Below are 27,217 nucleotides of genomic sequence, written 5' to 3' on the forward strand. Positions count from 1 at the left end.
CAGTCTTTTTTCTTTACGATAACGAGTTTCCTTACATAATGTCCCACGACAATGAACGTTGTGAATGCTCGCTATCTATTCCCAACCGTACCCAATGTGTTTAAGTTGAGTTAAGGGTTAATGGAGATAAGCTCATGTCCACTTATAGTTTCTGAATGCGAAAGTAACATTGGTGCGATAATGGAGGAAAATTACTCCGGTAAGGTTCAATCTGATAAGCTCCCGTATCCCATCAGAGTTACTCGACAACATACACTGCGAGTAATAGTCATTGGAATAGGTGCAAGTATATTCATCGGCACAAGCCGTCGCTCCAGTCCAGCCCAGACCACCGCACTGGCCCCAATGCTGAGCGACCCCTGTCGAGCCATTGGACCCCGAGCTTTTCGTGGCAGTTGAGCCCGCAGTGGCAGTAGTAGTCACCGACCCACTGCCACCCAGAGCAGTCAAAATACAGGTGTAAGCAGGCTTCTTCACCGGATAATCATCCCAGGGGCACGCAGCACCTTGTCCAGGGAAGGTACCCGGGACCCAGGAGTATTTGTCCGTCCAATCCCAGATAGTGACGCCGACGCAGCCGTCCGTCTCAACGCATGCAGCGACAGTGTTGGAGTAGTCCGTCGACTGCCGAGAGAGAAGAGCGTTTGCCGAGGGCAGAGTCATGCGAACGTCGAGCTTGGTTATAGCAACCTCGACACCCAAGGCAGTCAATGCAGGGGACGCGGATATTCCGAGAACAAGGCGCTTGCTCTAATCCAGTCTAGAATCCATGTCATCGCAGGTTTTGGCCCTGTTTTTCGACGCTCTCAATAGCCACAGAGATTGAACAGAAGGCACTTTTTAGGCTCAAATTGAGCTTCTACATACTCACACGAGAGGAACATAAGGAACAAGTGCACGCCGACCAAATCGGGTCTCAGCGCCGCGACGGAGAGTTTATGATTGAAGGACATGAATCAAGGCTGAGAAATGCTGTCTCAAACCAATCAACCAAGTGATCTTTGACTGTTTCAATACATGTAGAAATTCAAGAGCTCACCAGTTACCTTATGATGACCGATTCTGTGACTCGCCGAATTAATGCAGGGTTCATCCCGGAGGAACCTCCGTCTTCGCCGCACGGCAAAACCTGATGCACTGAACCCTGCCGATGCTTATCCCCGCATTCGTCATAATTTAAATGATTGCAAAGGCTAAATTACCAGCATGAATGTTCGGATAAATTCTACAAGTGGTATTTCCTGTGCATTCCCCTCGCGCACGGGGAACATGTGGACCTGAATGTCCTGGCCAAGAGTTCAGCCTAGAAAGGCCGAGAAATATCTCCATGCTCTTTCGCTCTCTCAACTGAATAGCACCATCTTGCCATACCGATTTCTGCATTGCCTTGAAATTGTTGGATATTGATCAATGGTTGAAAGTGTAAATTCCAACGACGCTCGTACGCATCTTGACGTCAGGTGAATAATCTATACAAACTCTCGAGGCTTGTCTATGTACACAATGAACGGGGTATCTTACTTTCCATTCCTCAATGCCGATCTGAATCCGTCTCGTCATCGATGCACTGACCACCGAGCTGGCGGCGGAAAGCCCAGCGCCATGCCGATTCAAAAGTGGGCCTTATGGGCTGTTTTCTTCACTGGAATGAAAGCGCTCACATGATCCGGTGGGTTCATGCTTATTCTGCAGCTGGTGAATTCATGCTTGCTTTAGCGAGCTCGTGGCGCGCAATCTCAACCCGTTTTGCGAGCCTTCATCTCAGCGATGAAAGCACCAGTCTTGGCATTCGGCACGATGAAGATCCGAACGAGCTCATCGACGACCTCGACCTTTCCACCAGTAAGAATCTGCAACAGGGGCAATTTCTTGCCGGCCTTGATCAGACCGCCGGAGACAGTCTCCATGAAACATTCAACTCCGTTAATCGAGTACTCCTTTTTAGTATCCCAAGGCAAAGGGAAGATATATTCAAGATGGTCTGCAATGGAGTGCAGTTCTGAAAATCCCTTGACGAAGTCGGACTGGGCATCCATGGGGTAAAGGAAGACGGCTGGGAATTCCACCGAGCTCTCCGGCGAGAGAGGATCGGGAACAAGCTTGATCTTAGCATCCTCCATCTCCGGAGGCTGGTCGGTCTTGCGGGTTCTGATTTGACGGGCACGCAGAGCCGTGCTGAGAATCAGGTTCTTCTTGCGTGCGAGTTCTTCCTCGGCCTTGCGTTTGGCGACAATACGCGCGACTGAGGCCTTGCGATCTGCGATTTGCTTGGCAGCATTTTGAAGGGATTTGTTATTGGCATCGATTACCAGTCCTCTTGAAGCGGCGTCCTCGGCCTCGTCGATCTTCTCCAGCTTCAACAGAGCCATCGAGGAGCGGTAAAAGGCCTTGACATTCTTCGGGTTGAGTTTGAGGGTGGCTGCACAGTCCAGAGTGCAAGATCGGTAGTTGCCTGTTTGTGAGGGATCAGTGACATGCTCCAATTTTGTAAGAATAGGACAAGAAACATACCAAGCTCGAGGTTACATAACGCTCGGTTGATATGGGACAGCTCCTCCATCTGCCGCAGCAGCTTCTTCTCCGCGTCAACATCCTCGGGTTTTTCCCACTTATCTTCCTTGGAGTAAATGACAGCAATAGCCTTTGTGTAGAACTCCTTGGCATCGATCCAGCGCAATTCTTGAACGGCTTCGTTGCCCTGCTCTTTGAAACCTTGCGCAACCTCGCCTCGGGTACCCTCGTTTTGCATAGCAGTAAGCGCATCTAGGAGAACGTTCTCGCCATCTATTCAAAAGGAGACAAGTTAGTGAATCCGGCGCTTCTAGAAAACTCCCGGTGGAAAGATCAGACGTACTCTCGTCACCGGCATTTTCAATGTCGGTCATGAACAGCGGGGTTTTGTTCATCATGTCCAAAAGTTCTTCCTTGGAATGCGACTTAATCGCCGCAATAGCGGGCGGCAACTCTGGCGCGTTGAGATCCTTTTGCATTTCCTTCAGCCTCTCCTCGTTAATAGGGAATGGCGCTTCGTTCGACGCAGCGAAGGCATCGAATCCGGGTTGTGCCAGGTCCTGAGCCACCTCGGGAGGCATCTCATTGAGGTTGAGCGACTCATCAAAGTCATCCGGAAGCTCCTCGATCCGAGACATGGTGTAGACTTGGTATAGAATGCCTTGTTGGAGGGGCAGTTGCTCGTGAACTTTTTTGCGGGGACAAAAATTTGATGCAAAAGATGCAAACGTGGGGCCTCGGGCAGGAATAGCATTAGTAATCTCTTACTAGTCACTTCTACTTCCCAAGGTTGTACTGTACCTAAGAGTAGTCTGAATATCTTGATTTTAGCTTGACATGTAGATGATATTTAACAGCTGCTGGGATCTACATGGAATAAAATAACAAAATGGGACATAAACATGATGCGCTAACCCGTTGCAAGGGGATCACGTGCGGGACTCCTGCCCTACCGTACTTGGTGCCTCGGATTACCTAACCGTAGGTGAGGTAACTAACTATAGAGCCAATTCTACGGGCTGGATGTTTGTAGTTTACTGAATTGGCTTGGCAGACTTTACGGGGCTTGGTATTATTGCTCAGTGGTACAGGTCTTTATGACAATCCTTTTGGCCCGGTGCCAACGAGTTCTTTGTTCCATCATGCTTCCGCCCGTAAGTATCGAATTAAGTATTGAACCTACATAGTGGAGGAAGTTGCGATTTGAATGCACATGGGCTTACATACCAGTCCAATAAAACAGAAAGACACCCATGTAGAGCTACAGTCGACCTCCGTATATCGGATGTCATAACATCGGTCCTTGCCCGAGATGGCCCAACCCCGCACACGCCGGGGTAAAGACCGACACGCCGATATAGGCTTGATAGGATATACACAACATCAAACCAAATTGTCCTTGAGCTGTGGTAATTCGCCAAAATTCAAACCAATATGTCCCAAACCCACAACATCCTCGTACTTCCCGGTGATGGCATTGGCCCCGAGGTCATGGCTGAGGCGGTCAAGGTGCTGAAGGCCTTAGAGACTCCGCAGCACAAGTTTGAGCTGCGACAGGAATTAATTGGAGGCTGTAGCATTGACGCAACCGGCAAGTCAGTCACGGAGAAAGTCAAGCAGGCAGCTTTGGACTCAGACGCCGTCCTATTTGCAGCAGTTGGAGGACCCAAATGGGACAATGCTCGTCGTGGATTGGACGGGCCGGAGGGAGGACTGTTGCAGCTGCGAAAGGCAATGGATATCTATGCCAATATTCGTCCATGCTCTGCCAGCTCTCCTAGCACCTCTATCGCGAAGGAGTTTAGCCCGTTCCGAGAAGAAATTATCGAGGGGGTTGACTTTGTTGTAGTGCGGGAGAACTGCGGAGGTGCTTATTTTGGACGGAAGGTGGAAGAAGAAACCTACGGTGAGCCGAAATCCTTCACTTGATCCTTCCACTTTACTGATGGGTATCATCAGCAATGGATGAATGGCTCTACTCAGAGCCCGAGGTCCAGCGCGTGACCCGTCTAGCTGCAGAAGTTGCCCTGCGACACGATCCGCCATGGCCCGTGATCTCCCTGGACAAGGCAAACGTGCTGGCCTCATCTCGTCTTTGGCGTCGTGTAGTGGAAAAGACCATGACCACGGAGTATCCGCAAGTGAAGTTGATTCATCAGCTCGCTGACTCGGCATCGCTGATTATGGCGACCAATCCACGGTCATTGAACGGTGTTATTCTGGCAGACAATACCTTTGGCGATATGCTCTCCGATCAGGCAGGCTCCATTGTTGGGACCCTGGGGGTCCTGCCCAGTGCCAGTCTGAATGGTCTTCCTGGGGACAAGAAGATGCAGACACGGCCATACGGTCTATACGAGCCCACGCATGGCTCAGCTCCAACGTAAGTCGAGATCAGCTTGCCTGCTTACTATTCACTAACTCTCTCCACAGAATTGCAGGTCAGAATATCGCCAATCCTGTGGCTATGATTCTCTGCGTCGCCCTGATGTTCCGCTACTCGCTGAACATGGAGCCCGAGGCCAGGCGTGTGGAGGATTCAGTGCGCAAGGTGCTTGATTCAGGTATTCGGACCCCGGATCTAGGAGGAAAGATGGGGACGAAGGAGGTTGGCGATGCGATCGTAGCAGCATTGTAAATAAGAGAGAGATCGAAAGAATGTACAATGGCAATATTTTGATGATCAGATTCCACACAGCGTGCAGGGTGAACCTGCCCTTCAAACTATCGAAACTGTATATTCAGAAAGATTTAACAAAAGGGTTGCCTGGTTCTTCATTGAAACGTGTTCTGCCTGCCATGAAACAAAGGTGAAAGAATAATGAGATGTTGAATAAAATGTTTGCTTCCTTAACAAGCACCCGCTGCCTGGCATTTTATGGATATAAGATCTCTGTATCTCTGTTCTCCCGACTCGTTTCATCCACCTTCCTTTTAGTCTTTTACAGTACTACTCTGTCTACGGCCGAAATTCCTTTGTGATTCAATCATTCTCCCGCAAACGACACACGGCATGTCCGTCCAGATCCAACAATGCTTCCACCGGCGAGAGACGACGATTTCAGATATCCCTCCTGCAGGGTCTTGCGCAATGCGTCTCGAAGGGCTAGAGAGAATGTCCGACAAGCAAAAGAGAGAGCTAGTGGAGGCAATCTCAACCGACATTGGAGCGTTTATTTTGTGTTTGCGTGAGCACATCAAAGCAGGGAACGTGGACGCGGAAATGACTGAGTCATTCGACGAGGTGGTCAAATTGATCCAAGAGACGGATGTCCAACATCGGAAGACGTTGGCGGGAAAAGTGCGACGGCTACGGAAAGAGAGACATTGGACTCGCAAAGAATACCGGAGATATGTTCGAAAAACGGAAATACTGGCACTGGAACACAATCGCAAGGTTCAAAGACTGAAGGAAAGAGTGAAGGATTTACAGGCGCAGATTGTGGCTTTGCAGGGGGAGCAGGACTTATTGCGCCTGAGCATGGAAAAGAAGCAAGGAAAGGAGAATAGGGTCGAGGAGAGGGATGAGGGGCCAGAAAATCATCCTCCTTCAGGGAGACAGCAAACTGCTAGGGACCTGGAGCCATCGACAGACCCTGATGAGGAATGGAAAGATGAGAGCGTCAAACAGGAGGGTTGTTAGTGTTTCCGGTCGTTTGCAGAATCTCAGTCATGTCTCACAAACCGCAGTTGCAGTGTCTAATCCCAGGTTGATGTGAGACTATTTTGCACAACTTAAAGCCACAAAGTAGTCATCTTATTTCCAGGAAGATATTGAGTAACACTCGGTGCGAGAATACGAAATACATAACCCGAAAAGAGTGTGTAAGGGCGGCTCTCACGGGCGTGACACGGCTTCCAAGTTCCGAGGTATTCGTGTCTATCTCCGACGGCATTTGATTGGGGAAAATGACTTCATGCCCTTATCGTAGGAGATTCAGCCCCGGCGCCCAGAGCAAGAACCCACGAAAATCGATCCTAGGGAGTGGATGAGCCGGGCCGAAAATCGGAATATATCGCAATGGTCACATCACTCGAGCCATTCAGGGATTTGATAGACGGGTTATGGTCACCCGAAGGAACCTCGGCATTTTGGCCGGCGAGTAGGCGTTGGCTGATTCGCGACCCGCAGGTCCACTTCCTTTCGACCTTCATGTGGCACTGGGAGACTGACCCTTTTTCTCTTTTTCTGCCTCATCTTCTCTTTTTTTTCTTTGAAAGCATTCTCTCTCGACATAGAGTTGTGTTGTGTCCCTGTGTCCCTATCCCAAACTCTTTTTGTGAACAAAGATTAGCCTCGACGTTATCGGCCGAGAACATGAGTAAGATCATGGACTATGAGGCGGTCCGCAAGGACATCGCCGCTGCCCTGAAGAAACCCGACTATGATGACGGCAGTCTGGGACCCGTGTTCGTGCGTTTGGCATGGTAAGTTGACCTCGTCATATTATTTTTTTTTTGGGTTGCTGCGAACCAAAGTTTGGCCGACCCGGTCGGCCGGGGGCCCGCTCCCGAGCGACCGCGGCAACCGATCATGTAGAAGCATCAGACGCTGACGGATTCTCCTCCGCAGGCACTCCTCTGGCACCTATGACCTCGAGTCTGACACCGGTGGCTCAAACGGTGCTGGTATGCGATATGAAGCTGAGGGTGGCGATCCGGCCAACGCGGGCCTGCAGCACGGACGGGCGTTCCTGGAACCGATCAAGGAGAAACACCCGTGGATCACGTACTCGGACCTGTGGACGTTGGCAGGCGTAGTCGCGATCAAGGCAATGGGCGGACCGGATATCCCGTGGCAGGGTGGACGGACGGATATGGTGGACGACTCCAAGGTACCGCCACGGGGTCGGTTGCCCGACGGTACCCAGGGCGCCGACCACCTGCGGTTCATCTTCTACCGCATGGGCTTCAACGACCAGGAGATCGTGGCACTGACCGGTGGACACAACCTGGGCCGGTGCCACGGCGACCGTAGCGGATTCGAGGGACCGTGGGTGACGAACCCGACTCGGTTCTCGAACTCGTTCTTCAAGCTGCTGCTCGAGCTTGACTGGAAGCCACGCAAGCTGGCGACGGGGATGACACAGTTTGTGTATGAGGACCCTGATGCGGAGGAGGACGAGGAACCGCTGATGATGCTGCCGACCGACATGGCACTTAAGACGGATCCTTCGTTTGCACCTTGGGTAGAAAAGTATGCCAAGGACAAGGACTTGTTCTTCGACCACTTCTCCAAGGTCTTTGCCAAGCTCATTGAGCTGGGTATCCAGCGAGATGCTCAGGGCACCATCACCAACACCGACAACAAGATGGGTGGCTACACGTCTGCTCCCAAGAAGAGTAACGTGGCTACCGGCCCGTCCAAGTCAAAGGGCGAGCCTCGTGCTCGTCTGTAGACGTGCATCTTTTTCTTCTGTATTAGCTGTTTTGTTTTGTTTTGGGTTGTTTTTCCTTGCGTGAGAATTCCCCCTTTGGGTTGATAGATCTAGACTTCAGGTATTTGGCCTGCTTCGGACTTGTAAATAGATGATAGAACATGAACGAAAGTTACCTGACAAACCTCCCCTTTCATAGCGTAGGCGTCTGTCTTGTTCATTAGCTTCTGTGTGTTAGTCTTCAGAATTACAACCCTGGAAGCAGTCTCCACATGAATGAAGCTTTGTGCTGGTGGGGAGAAGAGGACCGAGAGATGCAGGAAATTCAGGAGGGAGAGAAAGAGAAAAGGAAAGAGGAAGTGAGTGTGAAGGGAAGAGTCCGGGGTATGAGGGGGCACCTCCGCACGGACTCGGCGATACCCGCGTGTTATACAAACGAAGTCCACTCGCTGCTTAATAGCGCGAGCCTGATTGGCACAGTGCCCCAACAACTAGTATCGGCCCTGTCCACCTGTCGATAAAATACAGACAATTCCCATTATTAATTGCATCTGAATATCATTAGAATCACTAAATAGCGCCCTTGCAAAGTCAAGGACAACCCAAACTAGCGGACAAGGCGAAATCCACCATACAAAAGCAAAAGCATCATTCAATCCCAGGCTGTACCCCGGTAACTGTTCACGTATGCCAGGGCATACATAGTATGATCACTCCTCAAATCTGACTTTCTTTGGCTTTGAAGTTCCCCGTTTGTCCGTCTTGGTCCGTTTCTTCTTGTTCCTGGCATCCTCCCCAGTCCCTTCCTCCCATTTTGTCATCTTCGTTGTCTTTTTAGCATTTTCGATGAGAACCTGCATTCGCATGGGCCGCTTCCGCTTTTTCTGACAAATTGTGACAGGTTGGATGGTAGACACTGCGCGGTGGCTACTGTTTAAAGTAGTGAATGTCGCGAAGATATCCTCCTCTTCCTGAGTCAAGGGTGGAGCTTCTCCCATGGCCACATCTTCTTCCTGGATACTTTTCTTTCCCTTGGTACTTTTCTTTTCCTTCGACCTACTTCTAGACTTGCTCCTACCCCCCTTAGATTTGAAGAGGTATTCCCCGATGGTGAAAGGACGATTGCTGCCGGAAGAACCGCCGCTGGAAGGTCGACTGGAGCCCGAGCCCGAGCCCGAGCCCGAGCCAGATCGTGTACGGTCCCACCCCCTCTTAGAATTCAGCCTTGATGAGAGGTCGGGAAAATCCAAAGCGCCAGTGACGTCTTTAGTGCCCGCAGGCCACAGCTCCGTTTGTCCAGCGAAACTCTGCGGACCACCGCGTACAGTGTTGAACTCGAACCCGTCTTCAGGCTCTGACGGCGGATCAGGGTTGAGCACGTCGTCCGGAATCGGCGAGGTAGTTTGCACTTCCGTGGGACCGTATTTCGCCATAAGATCTCGAGATGGATCAATGTTAACAAGAGACATCCAGTCGGGGATTTTAACGTCGTAAAGGTGATCTGGAAGTGTGTCGAATGGGTCGGGACGCTTCGAGTCGAGGAAATGATCACCGAACGAGGGCAACTGCCGCTCGCCCTCCTTGAACGGAGGAGGTCCAGGCAGTGGGTTCCACGGCGTGTGTGCATATTTAAACCAAATGTTTTGTTCTACCATTTGGCCCATTTGATTTGCAGTGCTGACCGCTGTCACCAAGGTGGATATTTCAGGGTCCAATACACGCTCGTAGACCCAGATCGGGGTGTTATCCGGATCATGCACCCACTCGATGGGAACAATTTCATCTTCATCAACCGGCGTCGGCAAGCTGATGATCGTTCCCGACGCCAGCGAGCTGTCGTACATGGTAAAACTCTTGGTGGGGGTTTCAAAGCGCTTACTCTCTCCCCAGTAGACACGCGTATGCTCCTCTCGGTGATAGATACCACCAAGCCAGCGGTAGACTACTTGTTGCAGGTTTCCCTGCGAATCCACGTAGTCGAAGATTTGATCTCGAGTGTGCTGAATGACTTTGGAGCCCTGTTCCGGTTGAACCACTAGACGGAGTGGAAGCTGATCAATTCTTTTGGAAAGCGACGGACCATCGTTTTCGGGCCCAGAACCACAATGTACGCAATAATACGGACTGTGTAGTGGGAAACAACGTTGCCATAGCTGATCCACAGTCACCCCGTCGCGATCCCCGGGTAATTGAAGAGGGTTCAATACTCGCCCGGTCAGTGAATATTCTTCAACCCTGCTGTTCTGGCAATGGCATTCATGGATATTAGTGGTAAAATGGAATTGGAACTGTGCGAAATTCTTCGTACATTCTGACCACGGCGTCCACACGGGACAACCTTTGCCCATTTTGATGCTAGGGACGTGGGTACACAGTACCCGGAAGAAGGAATCGCGAAGTTCTTTTGACGTTTCCTCACTCAAGGCATCCCAGTTCATATTTGTTGCTTCGACGAAGGCCTCTTCAAGATCCGTGAAATGTTCGCCATCTGTGCGATCTCTGTCTGCGACGGTGCATCCGGCGTCGAGCAAGTTTCCTAACACTATAGTGCAATCTATGACACAAGATCTACCAGTGCAAACTGGCCCCCTGCCACGATACGGGAATGCATAGCCGTTTTCATCAAATTCAAGGTTCAAGTTGAGTTTGACCCTGTCAATAGACGGGAATGCTCCAGACTGAACAATTGCCAGATCATCAAGCCTCTCAGCTAATCTGTGTGGAATCGGCCCTTTGTATGGTGCAGAGGGGTGACGTTCGAGATCGCGGTATGTATATTTCATGATGGCTCTCTCAATTGCTTCCCTGATAGGACCCGGGTCGAATGCCGCTGGAAGAACACATGGGAGGTTGCCACCAGGACCAGGTATACCAGCTTGAAAAGGGCCATTCCCAGAGGAAGGATCTTGAGAGGGAAGATGTTGTCCTGATCCCCACCCGGGTAAGTTGGATGAAGGGGAGCTACCGTTGGGGGGAGAGGATGTTGGTGGTCGTCCAACTTTTCGTTTCTTTGATTTGGGTGGATGACTTGAAGATGTTGCAGGACTTTTCCCATCATCTTTGTTGATTGAGCTCGTTTGAGCAATTGGGTTCCCAGGTAGGTCCGTACGCTCATTGGCAGAGAATCGGAATTGCGCAAGATAAGTCCTTGCCATATCGGCTGGCGCGTCTGGGGGTTGGTCCCATGTCTGACTCCCGGCCAGCCTTTTGGACGACTTCGGGGGCAACTCCGGGTAAAGTTTACTCACGGGAGCCGGAGTAGGATCGAGGCTCCATTTCAATAGTCGAGGACCAGCGTCCCGGGTCAAGACAAGTACCTCATCCCAACTCCGAGGGAGATGCTCTTCTTGCATGTAGTAGAAGTATTTGAATAAGACCAGTATCTTCTCCTTCTTAGTAGGTTTACCTGCATATTTGTAGCATTTGAAGCCCCAGAGATGATGCGACATCAATGCCTCTATGATGGGCACTTTAAGGGCCCAATAGACATCTTTCTGTGTCCTTCCCAAGAACCGCCAATCTTCAGGGGGGTCAGGAAGCTTGCTCAAGTCATAAAGTGGCTCAGTTGGCTCCGGCGACTCCAGTTGAAGTACATTCTCTAAAAAGTTTTTGGGAATGACGACAATACTCTGAGACGGCATTTTGGAGTAGACGGGACTGTGGACCAATATATGAGCCTCTTGATTGGTGTGATGGATGACAAGGGAGTAATAGTTTTCCGGTAAAGAGTGGATGGACGCTCAGGGCTAGCCCGGGTCGTCAATGCTGTAGTAGTTGAGATGGAAAGCAAAACGCGATGTAATGAAGAGATGTAGCCCCCTTTAAGTCCGACCCTCCTTGGATCAGGGCCGAGTATAGGATAAAGAAAAGGTGTATTGGGTTCGAGGCCTCAAAGAGAATGGAATCGGACGACAACCATGGAACTGTTCTCTCCCTCCCAGGCTCTTTGAGAAAGGCACATTGGATCAGAGGATATTTCAACGAACGCACCTGAATGTTTCCAAAATTGAAACCTTGGCTTGCCTATTCCTAGCATTATACGTGCAAAAAGCGCAAGACTATAATTGAAAACCATAGTTCAAAGAATCAGAGTTGAAGTGGGGTTTCAGTATATTGAATTTTCTGGTCATCATTTAAAAAGGCTGCACAAAGACCGGTATTAAAAATAGTTGGCATTGAGAGCAGAGAATGGAATCGGACTGCCTTTCATCGAGGATGACTGGTACCTCCAATTTCGAGGCATTGGTTAAAGGGTATGCAAAGAGAAATTGAGCTCCACGGAGGACGGCCGACTTGAGATCGAGGGGTCTACTAGGGATTTTCTTTTCGGGATTCTTTCCACGGGACGAAAAGCACACATGTGCAGCTGAGAGCCATGTCGGAACTTTTTGTAGCTAGGCGCTCGAATCATTGATTGGCAATATCAGTACATGGCTAATGGCTGTTGGACAGATTTCGAAAACATCCTTGATCGCCTTGAGCCCGGTGTTTCGAGATCAAAGCGCACTGGGATACAAAGAACGTCGTAGTGGTGTGGTGACTTGGCGAGGGAACATCAAAGACTCGAATGGTCGAGCAACGAGGTGGGTAAAATACAGGTAATCGCTTTGAACCACGTTTGTGCGTGATTACATACGGCTTACCATACATACAAAAAGGTCATGTGATCTGGAGTAATTTTGCAGCGCATGCGAGCTAGCCCCATTCAGACTAGCGCATATCAAGCGAGCCCTCATTCGCACTAATCCCAACTTGGCTAGAGTCCCAATTACCCGATCCCACAACGGAAGCAAAGTCACTCGAGACTTCCTCCTCTCCATCCCTCTGTCGACAATCCATCGCGATCCCGTCGCGCCCATCGCCCATTATGTGTACGTTCTCCCCCTACGATAATTCGAACCATCTTCGCCTTCAAGAAGCACAGTCACCTTTTTTTTGCTGGAGTTGGGCTGGAAAAATGCAAGGCTAACTTGTCGACTTTTTTTGATTACAGCGCTCGTGTCCGGCGAGAAGACGAACTTCCAGTTCATTCTGCGTCTGCTCAACACCAACGTTGATGGCAAGCAGAAGATCATGTACGCTCTGACCCAGATCAAGGGTGTCGGTCGCCGTTACTCCAACTTGGTCTGCAAGAAGGCCGATGTCGACCTCAGCAAGCGGTACGTTCGATACAATCCAACAACCTGGCAACTCTTGCAATGTTTTCAGTCAAGGGCGGACTGCACGGAGTGCGTGAAGACGGTTTGATGACCGGTTAGAATGTGGATGACACAACACAAAAATTTTGTGTGTGTGGAGGTTCGCCAAAGAGGGGGGAGGGGAAAGAAATAGAAGACTCCAAGACATTGCAGAGTTCTCGCCAGAACAATAATGAAGGGTCGAGTGGGAATGCTGACAATATTTTCTAATACAGTGCTGGTGAGCTCACCACCGAAGAGCTCGAGCGCATCGTCACCATCCTCCAGACCCCTACCCAGTACAAGATCCCCGCCTGGTTCCTGAACAGACAGCGCGACATCACCGACGGCAAGGACTCGCAGGTTGTCTCCAACGGCTTGGACAGCAAGCTTCGTGAGGACCTCGAGCGCCTCAAGAAGATCCGCTCCCACCGCGGTCTCCGTCACTACTGGGGCCTGCGTGTCCGTGGCCAGCACACCAAGACCACTGGCCGCCGTGGACGCACCGTTGGTGTGTCCAAGAAGAAGGGCTAAACCAGTTATCTCGTCGCTTTCGGGGGTTTTGGAGGGATTCCTTTATCGTCGGTGTGTTTCTATGGGCATCCGTGGGATCTTAATCCCCGCTGGACTGGTATGCCGGTCCTAAAAATTGAAAATGAATCATACCAATATGAAATGAACCGATCAATTTCCTTTCTCTTTAATCTGGCTTGACCAGTTTAGATCTGGTCCATGGCCTCGTACAAACGGTTCAACTCGCCGTTGCATCTACCACTCTTCCTGTATTGTCTACATAGCATGCTACGTAAAGAGTCCCGCCATCTGTTCCAAGTTCCCAGCAGTCCTCCCGAACTCATACCCGTGCCTCGCTACTCGGTCGCTTAGCAAGATTCCTAGGTTTTGTAGGTTTTCATACATGCCGAATGATTACTTGATCTTGCTACCTCCTTCCTGACATCGCGTTCACGTTGCCATAGTTGTATTTATCTTTTACGCCTACTGGATAGTGCACTTGTACTTATATCGCCGAATATCGCTTCAAAGTGTCCTTGAGTATATATACCTTTGAGCATGAGCAAAGTTGTAAACGGCCAAAGCAGCAAAATAGATACTCCTAATTCATCGAAAATCCTCCAAGAACATTGCGTTGCAGTCATTGTATACAAGATATGAGAGTCGATTTATCACCACCGCATACAAGGGACAGATATACCCACGCAGGAGGGAAAGATTTCTAGAACCACTCGCCGCCCAGCCAGCGGTTAAAGAACTCCAGGCTGGACTCGGGCTGGTCCATTGGGACCATGTGGCCACCGCCGTAGAGGCGCATGAAGGTGAAGTTGCCGTGTGACTTAACCTGGCCGATCTTCTTACCAACATGCTCGTTCTGGTCAATGACAAGATCCTTCAGCTTGGCGTCGGCGAACTTGGACTGGCCGGGCCACTCGAGAGCCTCAGTCCAGGCCTTGTTGCCGAGCCAGTTGCAGATGAAATCGGCATCACCAGCGTAGATGAGAACGGGAATCTGCTCAAGCAGGCCAGGCACCAGACGGTGGAAAGGCTTCATCCAGTCGCCGTGAAAGAGGAAGTTACGGTTGATGTCGAAGTTGCACGATTCATAACCCTCAGTCTCGGCTCCGAGAGCCTCCCGCACGTGCTCCTGGTTGAGGTAGTCGCTGACGTACCCCATGCCCTTGTAGCACAGGTTGGACTCGTCCTCGCACTTTCCGCGAACATCGTAGACGTTCTGGCCGGTGCGCTGGTAAGGAGCCAGGAGAGCGTTGTTACAGTAGATAGAGGCCGGAACACAAACCCAGGCGCTCTCGCTGTTGTAGCAAGACTCAATCATCTGCTTGCAACGGGGCAGAGCGTTGTCCATAGCCTGGCAGCTCTGCTCGTCCAGAACAGCAGGGTAGCCACCGTCACCGCAAGCCATGGGGCGGTAGTACTCATACTGAGTGAGACCATCGGTCAAGCCATTTCCAATCAGCACGGACTTGAGGTTGATGTTGCGCTTCTTGTGGGACAAAATCTCCGAGGCAAAGACGGGGATATAGTGGCCAGCGTAGGACTCTCCAGCAATGTGGAAGTCTTGCTTGGCATACTGAGGGAACTGCTTGAAGAAGAGGGACATGAGAGCATAGACATCCTTGCCGGCGGCCACAGTGTCGCTGACAGCCTCGCCGCTGTAGGAGTAGCCAACGTTGACAGGCTGGTCCAGGAAGATCACGGAAGCATTGGAGTTCCACGAGTAGTCGTTGTAGACAGTCTTGATCTTGCTGTTGATAGAGCTAGGGCCAAGCTCCATGAACAAACCAGTAAGAGAAGAGCAGCCGGGACCACCGTTCAGCCAGAGAACGACGGGGTCATTCTCGGGGTCGTTCCGAGACTCGAAGAACCCTTGATCAAAGTTAGAACGAATGGAAAGAGATAATATGGGGGGTCAGCTCACAGTAGAACAGGTGCTTGTCATTCTCGTTGTCATCAAGATAACCACTGTACTGCTTGACATCCGGATCAACGCCAAGAGAGCTGGGGTCCACCTTCTTCACGCGCAGATCATAGGCCTCGAGCTTGCCGTCGATCTCACGCTCCTTAGTGCCATCAGCACCTGTGACCCAGATGCTTTGGACTTCTTGGCCGCTAACAATATGGTCCCAGTGCGAGCTGGGACGGCGGGTATGCTTCTTGGGCAGCGAGAGCATGGGAGCGTGATCCATAGAGCCGGGGAAGTAGTTCGACACTTCCTCCCACAGCTCGCGAGCCTCACCGGAAAGGGTATTGAAGTGGTCCTTGAGCTGCTCGAGAGGCTTCGAGAAGACGTCCGAACTATGCTTGAAGGCATCGGAGCCCTGTCTGACGACATCCTCCAGTTGCTCCTGGTGGACGCCCATGACCTGCTGGAAAGGCGGGGCTGCCGCAGAGGCAGCTCCCACCAGCACGGTGGCGGGAAGAAGTCTCATGATGGGTGGTTTACACAATCAAACGACGACAGTGATGGAAATGGTAGCTTGTTGATGAGAAGCGGGTACCTAGGGTCTGGGCGGCAGCTCTTATCAGTAACCGCTCATGATGGGAACTAAATCGGACAGCCAGGGAAAAGGGTGTATAACATACACTAACAGTATACCCGAAAAGTAGTGAGAGGGGCTGAGGAATGAATGCAAGATGAGGGCTGCAATCGGAGATGGGTGAGGAGGTTGGGGAGGCAGGGAACGGGGAACCCTGGGGATGATGACGCCGGACCGGGAACCAGCGCGATAAGCGGGAGCCAATCAGGTGGGCCTCCTCGTCACCTGACACCGCTGAGTCATGTGCGGTCACGGGGCTCAGGGTGGGAATGCTGACTCAGAGACGATATTGAGGTTTCTAGGCACGAGTGAGGAAACTTGCAAATAATTCCCCTCTTGTTTCTTTCATTTTAAAATTTTGACGTTTGATTTGATTTTGGGTCATTAGTGACTCTCACCCGCCATGCCGATCAACCAACCCTCCAACCAGATCAAATTCACAAATGTGTCGATCGTTCGACTAAAGAAAGGTATGCACGATTCTGAACGACATGAGGCTATGATGTCACTAAGACGGGTCTGTTATGTAGGGAAAAAGCGCTTCGAGCTAGCTTGCTACAAGAACAAGTTGCTAGAGTACCGATCCGGCGCCGAAAAAGACCTCGACAACGTCCTCCAAGTTCCCACCGTTTTTTTGTCCGTATCGAAAGCGCAAACCGCTCCGGCAGCAGAGCTCGCCAAGGCCTTTGGTGCCGACACACCAAAAGATGAAGTGTTGCAGGAAATTCTACGAAAGGGCGAGGTTCAAGTCGGCGAGCGCGAACGTAAAGATATTCTAGAGCGAGTCGAGAAGGAGGTGCTGGACATTGTATCCGGTCGTCTGGTCGACCCCACCACGAAGCGTGTGTACACATCAGGAATGATTTCCAAGGCACTCGATCAACTCAGCTCTGCTAGCGGTCAACAGCAACAGCAGCCGGGCGGTGATGCAAACGCGTCGGGAGACGAGAAGCCGGCACAACCCAAGAAGCCGATGTGGACGGGTGTATCTTCCAACAGGTCTGCGAAGAGTCAAGCACTCGATGCCATGAAAGCCCTTATTGCCTGGCAACCGATTCCCGTGATGCGAGCACGCATGCGTCTCCGTGTTACCTGCCCGGTCTCACTCTTGAAGCAGTCAGTCAAGGCCGCACCGGGTGCTGCATCCGGAAAAGAAAAGGAAGCCCCGTCGGGTGGTTCAAAGGGTAATAAGAAGGGAGGTAAAGGCGGGAAGAAGCCGAAGAAGGGCGACGACTCCGATGTTGACGCCGGTGTTTCGGATGCAGAGGCAACGCCCAAGGCGCCGGGCACTGTGAAGGACTTGATCTTGAATTACATTGAATCTGTGGAATCACAAGAAGTCAGCGGAGATGAATGGGAGGTGGTTGGATTTGCTGAGCCAGGAGCCTACAAAGCGTTGAACGATTTCGTCGGCAACGAGACTCGCGGACGAGGACGAGTCGAGGTCTTGGACATGTCGGTGACACATGAGGATTAATTGCATATACTGCCCCTAGAATCATGTACATGACGAACTTTGCAATGACTGATGATATCGCTATAGAAAAGCAAAAAGGTGCTCCGTTGCGTTAAGTTTCAATAGTGCCAGATCTATTTATTTTCAACCAATGTTCTTGTCCTACAGAAGCAAGTGATGGAGCAAGTAATTGGTGAGGGAATGAGCTCTGGGAGACTTTGTGTATATGCCATTTCTTCGACGTAGAGACAAGGCTTCCAAAGTGAAGGGAAATTCCATTACACTTGCGATCAGAGATAGATAATATATATGGAAATATTTACGATTCATGAGTATAGTAAGGGATAAGTCTATAGTACAATAATAAAGCACAGCAATCGGCAAAGGGTCAACTCCCAATACCAACTTTCCTGGATATTTCCCCTGTGACCAGCAAATGGAAACTGAAAAAGAGAAGAGAAAGATAGCCAAGAAGAAAAGTGAGAGGGGTTGCCATGACCATCCCAGATGCCCTAAAAATGATTGGAGGCCGCTACTGCAGGTCAAACATCCAACAATCCACGCATGTTAATACCGTCACAACCCGTCACCACCAGAACAAGGTTCTTGCCCCGCCCAAGCTGCTTGGCCAAGTCAATTGCTTTGCCCACCGCGTGACTCGAGTCCAGGCCAGGCATAATCCCCTCGTGGTGCTGAAGAGTTTCGAACCCGTCCAGGGCATCCGCATCGGTGGCAGTCGAGATTTCAATGCGGCCAATGCTCTTCCAATAAGCTACCTCGGGTCCCACAGTGGAGAGGTTCATGTCTGGCGAGATCGAGTGGGAATCGAGGAGTTGACCATCATCATTCTGAAGCATGAGAGTGCGAGCACCATGGAGGACGCCAAGTTCACCTTCGGCCAGGGGAGCTGCTTGAGCTGCTTCGACACCGACGAGTCGAGTGGCAGTGTCCTGTAAAAAGGGCCTGAACAAGCCCACAGCACTGCTGCCGCTGCCAACGGCTGTGACGACAGCGTCCGGCTGACGACCGACCAATCCTTGCAACTGGACCGCAACCTCCTCGCCTAGGAGCGCCTGGAACGTGCGAGTCAAGGTTGGTAGGGGGTTGGGACCCACTGGGCCTCCCATCAGGTAGTACGCGGTCTCGTAGTTGCAAACCGAATAGCGGAGTGCTTCTGTGATTGCAGCGCGCAGCGAACCCATGCCTGAAGGAGTCCGAGCGGTCAAAACTTTGGCACCGAGCTTTTTCATTTTGAGGACGCCCTCTTCTTGAGCCAGGGCGTCATCTGCACCCATGACGATAACACAGCGCAGACCGAGACGTGCACACATCGCTGCAGTGAAGTTACCGTGTTTTGCCGATGCACAGTCAGTGACGATCTCAATACGGCCCATCCGCCGTGCTAACAAGAGCTGGCCGAGAATGTTGCGGGTTTTATGGCTGCCGTATTCGTTCTGGTCTTCTCGTTTAAGCCAGATGGCAGCACCATCTGCCAAGGCCGTGAGCTTGCTCGCTATCTGCAGCGGCGTGGGCTGGGGCCGCTGGAACGTGGCGTACTCAGTCCAGAAGGAGGGGTCAGAGACAGTGACCTCGAAGAATGAGGTCAGTTCGTGCAGGAACCCTACAATAGATTCAGGAACGAACCGGCCCCCGAAAGAGCCATAACCGCCGAATGAGATCTGTGGCGGTCTCAGCGTGCCATCTGCCTGCAGAATCGGAACATACGGTGTGCCGTCGTTCTCGAATGGCGTGGTGGGTGGCTTGATGGGCGCCTCGGGGTACGAGGACGGGCTGTAACTGGTACCTGAACTGAAGGAGACCGTGGTTTCTGCATCTGAGTTGTATGCAGTGGTACACGTGCTGTTCGTATCGATTGAAAAAGGCACTACAGGACTCACTCCCCTGGGCCCTGCTAGCTCTCGTGTTCGGGGATCCGGAATGCCGGCTTTCAAGACTGTCTTGCGGATAGGTATGATGCGAATGACATTGTTTGAGGTACCATTGAGAGTCGTGTCAATGCCATTGGAGGGGATCTGGGAAAAGGAAAAGCAAAGAAGGTGCTGCAGAGACCGGAGCATGATGGACCACGCCCTATACTGTGGCAGAGAGATATTGTTGGCAATGCGTACTCCCAGAACAGGTCAATACTTTTGCTCAAGATGAATAGGTTTAGACCGAAAGTGGCTGAAGTCCTGAAAATATACAAAGATAAGAAGGCCAGCTCCCACATAAGTGAAGAGTAGAGCCTGTGCCAGGTGCAATAAATGACGAGATAATGTTCGAGGGCACAGCCTGCTTTAAATACGGTGTGTCTCTCAGCACTTCCAAGGAAGGATGTTGCTCTGGCCCTCATTCGTCAAGATCTATCGCCATCCTCGTGCTGCTCGAGTCGCATATCGTCGGCTCGTGTCTGGCTCCCGACTCTCCCACTTGGTAGGGCACATACGAAAGCCTAACGTTTGTTCCTGTCTGTAATTATGCGCCGTGTTTCGGGCTTAATGTAGTAGAATCGGCTCCTGCATCGAAGGTCGTTTTTCTTGTAGAGATTATCAGCCGCCACCAATGTACAAGTCCAAGGCAAATCAGCCAACCACATTTCCGTGTCTTCCATTTTGTTGTGACGTGATGTGGCTGTGGATCTGAAGAGCCATATTGCGGTGAGTTACTTTCTAATAGATTGAAAAAAACTACATGTTCAGGCTTCGATAAAATGTATTCAAGGTGGTGGGTGACGAACAACCTCGCTTAATGATATCCTCACTCCTCATAGGAAGCAACAACATCATCACTCCGGATGGCGACTCAATTTTAGCCCGTCTTTGACTAAATACAAGAAATCTCCGTTGCTTTGGAAGAAAAATACCTTGGTCACTCAATGTTACTTGCTGACGGTGAAATCCGTCCAGTGCGGAGTGCCAAGTAGCAGCTCAAAAACTCGCTTGGTATATACTTCTTTTGTTGCTGTGTTGTATCCCGAGATCTAGTCAAAACCGGGAACGTGCTTGCCACAATGCCTAAAACTCGGATCCAGCGTAAGCTTAATGTCTCAAACACACTGGTAATTGATTACTCTGATGCCTTATCTCCAGAGCTTGGGCAGCGTGCTGGACATGCGCAGTGATCCAGGCCCGTGGCAGGGATAGTGCATGAATTCCAGCAGCCAGGAGCGGAGAATTTACACCGTTTCACCGGGAGATGCACATTGATGGATATCTGAAGCAGACAATTAGGACCAGTGGAGAGTCATGAACCGGAGTCTCAGCTTGCACACAAGGTATAAAACCCGGCCTGCTCCCCCTCGAGTTCCTCCCGTCCAACGCTACACAGCTCCTCGAGGCCCACGTGCTTGCAGTCCTATTCACAATGTGCCTCTTATTTCTTTTGGATCAGAGGGATTTGACAGGCCCTGCCTTTGCAGATTTGAAATTCGTTCTTTGGCTGTCCTACAAGATTACCCAGAAACTTACCCATGACATGCTACAGCCATGTGCTTAGTGGATGACAAGTATGTGTTCCTACCATCAATCTGCAACCCACTTATATCTAACGTTGTTGCTTTTAAGAGAAGCGTCACTTCCTCTTACACCCCGATGACCACCAGCTAGAACAGTGGTCAACGTATCCCTTCGTTATGCATTTCAGGGCCTTCCACAGACCAGAACACCAGGTCAATCCACTACGGTTGGAAATCATTCTCACGTTTCTAAAAACAACGATGCAACAAGATACGAGAGTTGCCACCTAAAGCGACATTGGCACCGAGTTTCACATTCTAAATCGACATTCCCACCAAACCTCGGAGGGATCAAGCTTCGGCTCTACATTTCCTCACTAGATGGCCACTCATATGAATATCTCAACGATCCTTAAGCCGTGCTATCTGTCACTACCGACATGCAGAAGTCCATCAGATGAGTGTCACCGTGTGGCAACTGCCCAGCGGAGACCACCAGGCCCCAGCACCAACATTACAACAAAGTTATCTAACCTCACATCGAAGCTCGCCACCCCGCAATGCAAAATCCAAGACGAGCCACTTAAAGATCCCACGACAGGGGAGATCGGGTAGATCAAGCAGGATCATTACCGAATTCGTGGATGCCGAGGGTGATGTGCACATGGGTGTGCGGGGGGAAGCGTCTTGGCTCGGCGGGGAAGACAACGCTCAATTTTGAGTACTTAGTTTAAATTGGCGCTCCAGGCCCCCTACTCAGTAGTTTTTTACTCTTTCTTTCTGATACTCTCCAAATGATAAGTTTGAGCGACCGTTGTTTTTTGTCCATGTCTAGCGTGTTCTAATAGTACATCTAGACCAGTCGCGCGCGCCCCAACCACCAGGACACGTCTAAGCAAAATTCAAAACTCCAGGTTGCGGGTATACGCTCAATGCAAGATGCAGGGTGGAAGAACGAGATCATTCCTCGCAGCAACCCAGTCTTCAGCCAGGTTGGTTATCCGAAAGGAACGAGGGCTTCTCTTCCCGATCGGTGATCGTGGGGATCGTCGATGTGCGATGGCCGGCCATTAAGAATCCGACCGACCGTGGTTCTTGTCCTTACAAGAACCGAAAACAAAAGGTGAATAAAGTCGAGGTTAAAGGTGACATCGAGTCGGCGAGAACAGAATGATAAAAGGACAATCTCCGGGATGTGGTTGAAAGTATGGGGAGGTGGTACAAGGTTTACGCGCAGACCTGGACGGCGACGAGGGCACGGCTGAGGTCTTCGGGCGAGAAGGGCTGCTGCTTGCATCGCGGCGACATGGCATACGGAGAAGCCGGAGTGATGGCACGGACGATGGGTGATGTGTATCGAATCGACTCCTTGATCTGAGCGATGGGATCGTCGGAGAGTTCATAGATGGAAGGCTCGCCGAGAAGAGTCATCATAGAGCCATTGTAGCTCTCGGAGTTGATGATCGTGGACGACTGAGATCCCGTGTTGGTGGGGCGGGAGGAGTCGATATCGATAGGTGAGACAGAGTCGAAACGGGCTGCGGAAGCGTTAGGGAAAATTGGACCGGGCTCACGGAGAAATCTCATACCTGAATCGGTATCGACACCGTCATCGTCGGGGGAAACATCGCCGGTGTCAAGGTTGGGAGGTGGCAAGTCGTAGGTGTCGCAGGGCGAGAGGGACAAGTCTGGCGAGCGCGGGCGATCCGCCATGGCGGCTTCAAAGGACCAGGCCGCTAGTCGCTTTTGGTGTTCTTTATCGAAAGGGCCACGGAACTTGGAGGGGGGCACTTCATTGCGACGATAGTATTCCACCTTGGGTTTTCCATTGCTCGTACTACTAGAGGAGCGATGGAAAACCCGTCGAACTTTGTCGCGAAAAGTCATTGGGAAAGGTACCGAGTATCGAGAACGAGTATCGAGTATCAGAAGTACGCAGTCCTGCCTCACAGGTGCAGACCAATCCCGAACTGGGAACGGACGCGGTGGATGTGCAAGCACGTAGAGCGGAGTGGTTATACAAGAAAATGTGTGACCATTCTTCGCGGTAGAGAAAGAAAAGAGAAAGAGAGGTATTTAGAAAGGGGAAAGGCAAAAGAACCCGGATAAATCGGGGGAAGACTGGAGGCGAGTGGATGCAACAGGAGATAAGCCCCAGGAACCGTGGGAGCGGCCTTCCTCGTCCGGTGAAGTCGATTGGGGTTACGCGCTTCTGTTACTCCATCCCACCCCACAATGTCTGTGCGATATCTACCGACCGCTGCTAGACATGACAATCGATTATGATTGCACGAGAACAGACGCTTGTTATCGAGACTAACGCAAGATACGGTTAGCGCGGATAGCTCTGTTGCTACGAGACGTCTTAGACCTGCCCATTGTAGGTGGGTGGCACCGTAGAACCGTGTATTTCCGCGACCCGGGAGTGTCGGCCCCTATCGCATGGAGAGTTCGGACAGCGTGCGTGGCAAATCTTCCTGCAGCGAAGGCTTCCAGAAACACTCGGACCAGCGAGCCTATCACGGTTGCATCCTCGGGCACCGCTGGGGTGTCTGTCTGGGGCAATTCTAGACACTCCTTACCGCGAGACATGCACCAAATGTCAGTGAGCGCCACTGACTGGTGGTGGTGGGGAGTATTCGACGTCAGCCCGCACTCGCGAGCCAATTTCATTGCACCGGATGAAGAGGGAAAACCGGAAACAGTTGTCGCCCGGTTTGCCCGGTTCCACCCTGCTCGGCACGATTTACCCGTTTCTATTCCTCTCTTCCCCTCTCGCTCACCGCTTGCCTTATAGTACCAACAGTGGAACTGGTTTTCAACAAGTAGGCCGGCTGGCCCAATGGCAAGGCGCTTGACTACGAATCAAGAGATTGCAGGTTCGACCCCTGCGTCGGTCAATTTTTTTGGACTGTGTTCTTCATCTAGATCCGGTCATCAACGATCATAGACATTGTGTTTATTATTCTTTCCCTTTTTCATCCCATGATGTCTGATTTTTGTCCGTTGATCATCACACTTGGCCATTGGCAACTCCTACAGCTTAGCCACTGCCATCATCGTGGGGCCGATACGTAGGCAGTGCATCGATGTTCTTTGGTTGATTTGATTACCATTACTATTTATATATCTCATCAATCGCACCGCTGTCCTTTTGGTGGTCGGTGGGGATGATGTAATCCATCCCAACCGTCCGCAAGAATGCTTCATCCCGCACAAAGCCCCGGAGGGGAAAGAAGAGAATGCAGGTGAAGTTAACGGTCGCGGAGTCCCCAGATCAGCCCTTGGCCCCTACGCTCCTAGAGGGCCATGGGGTTAGCGCGAGCGCTCGCAGCCCTATCGCAGCCCTATCGCAGCCCTATTACCTGAATCGGCATTAGGGCTGTTTCTCCCTGCAGGCACACGACCTTGCGTGACCCGAGCGCGGAACTATGTAGGTACGGGACGGAGTTTATGACAGGAAAAGGGATGCCCTTGGATGCCATCGCTTGCAGCCCAAATGACCTGTAGAATGCCCGGTAGAGACAATCACTACGGTGAATCGCCCTGCGAGCGGCAAAGAGAATGCAAAACGGCAGGGTAGACAAGCCCCCAAGCCAGGAGCAAAAATAATGCCAATTGGTGTCAATGAATTAGGATGTAAAGAATCTAACTATAGAAACTCTGAGCTCATACCCAATTTCCGTCTACACCGTCTAGTGTTCCAGAAGCGTAGGGAGAACCACGGATCCCAGCTCATCCTAGCATACCGGATCGCCATCATCCCTTGAGGCTACTTGGCCCACTCCCGTCCTTCTTCCTTTCTGCATCTCCCAGAACCCACCTTCAAGGACAAAGTAAGTATCCTTTTCTCCTTCGTTTGTCGGCTATATCTTCACCATCCGCGCATCCTGTCTTCTGTCGTCATTCCGACGTGGGTAATTTCTCTGACACGTCGACCCTCCACAGTACACGAATCGTCACGAACATCATGCCTAAGAAGGGTGGAAAGAAGAAGAACAAGGGCGGCGCTAAGCCCGCTGCCGCTGCCGCTGTTGACAAGGTCGCCGACACTGCGAAGACTGTTGTGTAAGTGCCCCGGGAAAAAAAGTTGTGGTGGTCGCGTGCCACCTGTCGCAAACCTTTCTAACTCCCCCCAGCCATCCGGGCCACGAGACCGAGGATAAGGTCATGTACGGCGAGGGAAAGACCGAGTCCCCTGAGCAGACGCAGGCTCCCGCCGAGTCCACGACCGAGGAGACCCCTGCCGCACCCGCTGTGACCGAGACCAAGGAGGCCGAGAAGGAGACCGAGAAGGCCGCGCCGGTCACCGCTGCGAACAAAGAGCACGTGCACGAGACCGGTGACAATGCGCAGGCCTCCAAGGCCGGCACCGTTGGCGAGCTCGCCGGAGGCGACAAGGAGAACAAGGGTAAGGATTCGGTTGTCGGTGATTTGACAATGGCTGAAACTAAATCCAATTCCAGCCGTGCTGCCCGAGAACACCGTTAACGCGACCTCCCTGGGTGCGGAGACCTACCCCTCGACCACCGAAGCTTCCGCCGAGGAGTCCGCGATCTCGACTGCTGCAACCACTGGCGGCGCTGCCACCACCTCCCTGTCTGAGCGCCCCAAGACCTCCGAAACGACCGCCCCCGCCGCTGTCCCGTCGGAGACCGACGCCGCACACATCAAGCGCCCGTACGAGAAGCCCATCTTCTCGAACGATGAGGTGAAGCCTCACAAGATGGCCAAGACCGAGGAAGAGCAGGCTGCTGCCAGTGCTGCGGCCGACAAGAAGGCATTGGCCGGCGCCGGCCCCGCCTCGACTGCGGCGTATACCACCCCCGAGCCCGTGCTCGCTGTTGAAGCGCCCAAGAAGGCCGAGGAGAAGGTCGCGACTGAGGCTGCTGCTCCCAAGACCACCACCGCCGATAGCAAGCCTGCCGACATCAAGCCCATCGAGAGCAAGCCCGTCGAGAGCAAGACCGCCGAGAGCAAGGCCCCCGCCTCGCCCGTCGCGGTGGCTGCGGCTAGCGCGGCGATCAACAACTCCAAGACCGACAAGGCCGCGGCCGAGTCGACCGAGCCCAAGAAGCCCGAGGCGGCCCTGAAGCGCGGCGAGGAACCCCAAACCAGGCCCGAGGTTCCCAAGAAGGACACTCTTGCCAAGGACACGCCTGCCGCGGTGTCTGCTCAGCAGGAGCCCGCTAAAGCGGACGAGGCTCAGACTTCCGAGACAGCAGAGCAGCCGGAGAAGAAGAAGGGAGGATTCTTCGGATGGCTGAAGCGGAAGTTCAAATAGAGGACGAAGTCGTTTGTTTGCTGCGAATAATACCTTAGAAAACGAAAATAATTAGTCCACGGGGATGTACGATACGCGCGTTGAAGCGTGGTAGATGATGGGGGAGGGTTGGAATTTTTTTTTTTTTGCAGTCTGAGTTTTGATGATACACCTATACCAATGGAAATTATATATCATAGTGCTTATTGAACGAAATTCCTCCCTATTTAATTTATCCCTGGGTAATTTCTCCTTTTATCCGTTTCGTAGCTGGGTCCAGACTTCACCGCTAGTTGCGGTCCATGCGGTGGGTTCGTTGGTTCTGCGTGTGGGACTGTTTTAGTAGGCGGGTGGAACTATCTACGATGGGAATGGATGATCATCTCGTCAGTACTGAGTTTTATAGCTGTGGAGTCGATGATGCGTACCGATGGGGTTCACAGGATTACAACTCAGACAGCTAGATGATCAGAAGTGAATGCTGTGCTGTACTGTAGCAACGGACCCGCAGGCCTACCGCTAATCGAATGGATGTTTTCCATATTGTACTTAAACGAAACCTGCGTCTCCTCCACCAGGGCCAAAGGCATGGATGCCAGACTCTGTGAGATCTTCCGGTGACTGATATGTTGCTGTAGATCAATAATGCGGAAGAGCGAGTCCGTCGCTAGCCTGAGAGGCAACCCGCCGATCTGCTCTAGAACGATGCGAACGCCACCCGCGCCGTGTAGGCGTGTTTCTATTGCAGATTATCAGCCGCCAGTCACAGTGACGGAGTTTGAATCATCGCCAAAGCGCATGAGCAGAACTAGGAAAATCCACAGCAGTAAAGGCACATTGGGATGTAGAGTTGTGGACTAGGAAGGGCTTTCGCAGGTCAAAGCACTGATTGATTCTAGAACAGCAC

General features: G+C 51.7%; 12 protein-coding genes across 12 annotated transcripts; 6 read left to right on the top strand and 6 right to left on the bottom strand.

The window, feature by feature from the left end:
• Positions 1–132: 132 nt before the first annotated feature.
• Positions 133–663, bottom strand: N7498_009187 (putative endo-1,4-beta-xylanase; the record flags this gene model as incomplete). Its single annotated transcript, XM_058456243.1, has 1 exon — positions 133–663. The coding sequence occupies one exon, from the start codon at positions 661–663 to the stop codon at positions 133–135; it is 531 nt and encodes a 176-aa protein (XP_058303142.1).
• A 1,073-nt stretch (positions 664–1,736) lies between these two features.
• On the bottom strand, positions 1,737–3,149 carry N7498_009188 (HSP70/90 family co-chaperone CNS1; the record flags this gene model as incomplete). The annotated part of the gene is made up of 3 exons (XM_058456244.1): positions 1,737–2,452; positions 2,512–2,784; positions 2,855–3,149. The coding sequence occupies 3 exons, from the start codon at positions 3,147–3,149 to the stop codon at positions 1,737–1,739; spliced, it is 1,284 nt and encodes a 427-aa protein (XP_058303143.1).
• A 796-nt stretch (positions 3,150–3,945) lies between these two features.
• N7498_009189 (3-isopropylmalate dehydrogenase) lies at positions 3,946–5,149 on the top strand (the record flags this gene model as incomplete). Its single annotated transcript, XM_058456245.1, has 3 exons — positions 3,946–4,417; positions 4,471–4,894; positions 4,945–5,149. 3 exons carry the CDS (start codon positions 3,946–3,948, stop codon positions 5,147–5,149), a joined length of 1,101 nt encoding a protein of 366 aa, XP_058303144.1.
• A 375-nt stretch (positions 5,150–5,524) lies between these two features.
• On the top strand, positions 5,525–6,154 carry N7498_009190 (uncharacterized protein; the record flags this gene model as incomplete). Its single annotated transcript, XM_058456246.1, has 1 exon — positions 5,525–6,154. One exon carries the CDS (start codon positions 5,525–5,527, stop codon positions 6,152–6,154), a length of 630 nt encoding a protein of 209 aa, XP_058303145.1.
• Positions 6,155–6,762: 608 nt separating this feature from the next.
• On the top strand, positions 6,763–7,973 carry N7498_009191 (peroxidase). Its single transcript, XM_058456247.1, has 2 exons — positions 6,763–6,939; positions 7,085–7,973. Exons 1-2 carry the CDS (start codon positions 6,830–6,832, stop codon positions 7,908–7,910), a joined length of 936 nt encoding a protein of 311 aa, XP_058303146.1. The 5' UTR covers positions 6,763–6,829; the 3' UTR covers positions 7,911–7,973.
• Positions 7,974–8,599: 626 nt separating this feature from the next.
• Positions 8,600–11,530, bottom strand: N7498_009192 (uncharacterized protein; the record flags this gene model as incomplete). Its single annotated transcript, XM_058456248.1, has 1 exon — positions 8,600–11,530. One exon carries the CDS (start codon positions 11,528–11,530, stop codon positions 8,600–8,602), a length of 2,931 nt encoding a protein of 976 aa, XP_058303147.1.
• A 1,226-nt stretch (positions 11,531–12,756) lies between these two features.
• On the top strand, positions 12,757–13,600 carry N7498_009193 (40S ribosomal protein uS13; the record flags this gene model as incomplete). The annotated part of the gene is made up of 3 exons (XM_058456249.1): positions 12,757–12,760; positions 12,883–13,048; positions 13,303–13,600. 3 exons carry the CDS (start codon positions 12,757–12,759, stop codon positions 13,598–13,600), a joined length of 468 nt encoding a protein of 155 aa, XP_058303148.1.
• A 700-nt stretch (positions 13,601–14,300) lies between these two features.
• Positions 14,301–16,082, bottom strand: cp3 (carboxypeptidase C PRC1; the record flags this gene model as incomplete). Its single annotated transcript, XM_058456250.1, has 2 exons — positions 15,519–16,082; positions 14,301–15,466 (listed from the first exon to the last, which is right to left on the bottom strand). The coding sequence occupies exons 1-2, from the start codon at positions 16,027–16,029 to the stop codon at positions 14,301–14,303; spliced, it is 1,677 nt and encodes a 558-aa protein (XP_058303149.1). The 5' UTR covers positions 16,030–16,082.
• Positions 16,083–16,540: 458 nt separating this feature from the next.
• Positions 16,541–17,614, top strand: N7498_009195 (guanine nucleotide exchange factor SDO1; the record flags this gene model as incomplete). Its single annotated transcript, XM_058456251.1, has 2 exons — positions 16,541–16,607; positions 16,668–17,614. 2 exons carry the CDS (start codon positions 16,541–16,543, stop codon positions 17,612–17,614), a joined length of 1,014 nt encoding a protein of 337 aa, XP_058303150.1.
• A 521-nt stretch (positions 17,615–18,135) lies between these two features.
• N7498_009196 (tryptophan synthase) lies at positions 18,136–19,671 on the bottom strand (the record flags this gene model as incomplete). Its single annotated transcript, XM_058456252.1, has 1 exon — positions 18,136–19,671. The coding sequence occupies one exon, from the start codon at positions 19,669–19,671 to the stop codon at positions 18,136–18,138; it is 1,536 nt and encodes a 511-aa protein (XP_058303151.1).
• A 2,603-nt stretch (positions 19,672–22,274) lies between these two features.
• Positions 22,275–22,934, bottom strand: N7498_009197 (uncharacterized protein; the record flags this gene model as incomplete). The annotated part of the gene is made up of 2 exons (XM_058456253.1): positions 22,275–22,585; positions 22,637–22,934. 2 exons carry the CDS (start codon positions 22,932–22,934, stop codon positions 22,275–22,277), a joined length of 609 nt encoding a protein of 202 aa, XP_058303152.1.
• Positions 22,935–25,017: 2,083 nt separating this feature from the next.
• On the top strand, positions 25,018–26,331 carry N7498_009198 (uncharacterized protein; the record flags this gene model as incomplete). The annotated part of the gene is made up of 3 exons (XM_058456254.1): positions 25,018–25,115; positions 25,187–25,458; positions 25,514–26,331. The coding sequence occupies 3 exons, from the start codon at positions 25,018–25,020 to the stop codon at positions 26,329–26,331; spliced, it is 1,188 nt and encodes a 395-aa protein (XP_058303153.1).
• Between the last annotated feature and the right edge of the window lie 886 nt (positions 26,332–27,217).

Source organism: Penicillium cinerascens, assembly GCF_028974065.1.
Source record: "Penicillium cinerascens strain IBT 15544 chromosome Unknown scaffold_4_segment0_segment1, whole genome shotgun sequence".
NCBI lineage: Eukaryota > Fungi > Ascomycota > Eurotiomycetes > Eurotiales > Aspergillaceae > Penicillium > Penicillium cinerascens.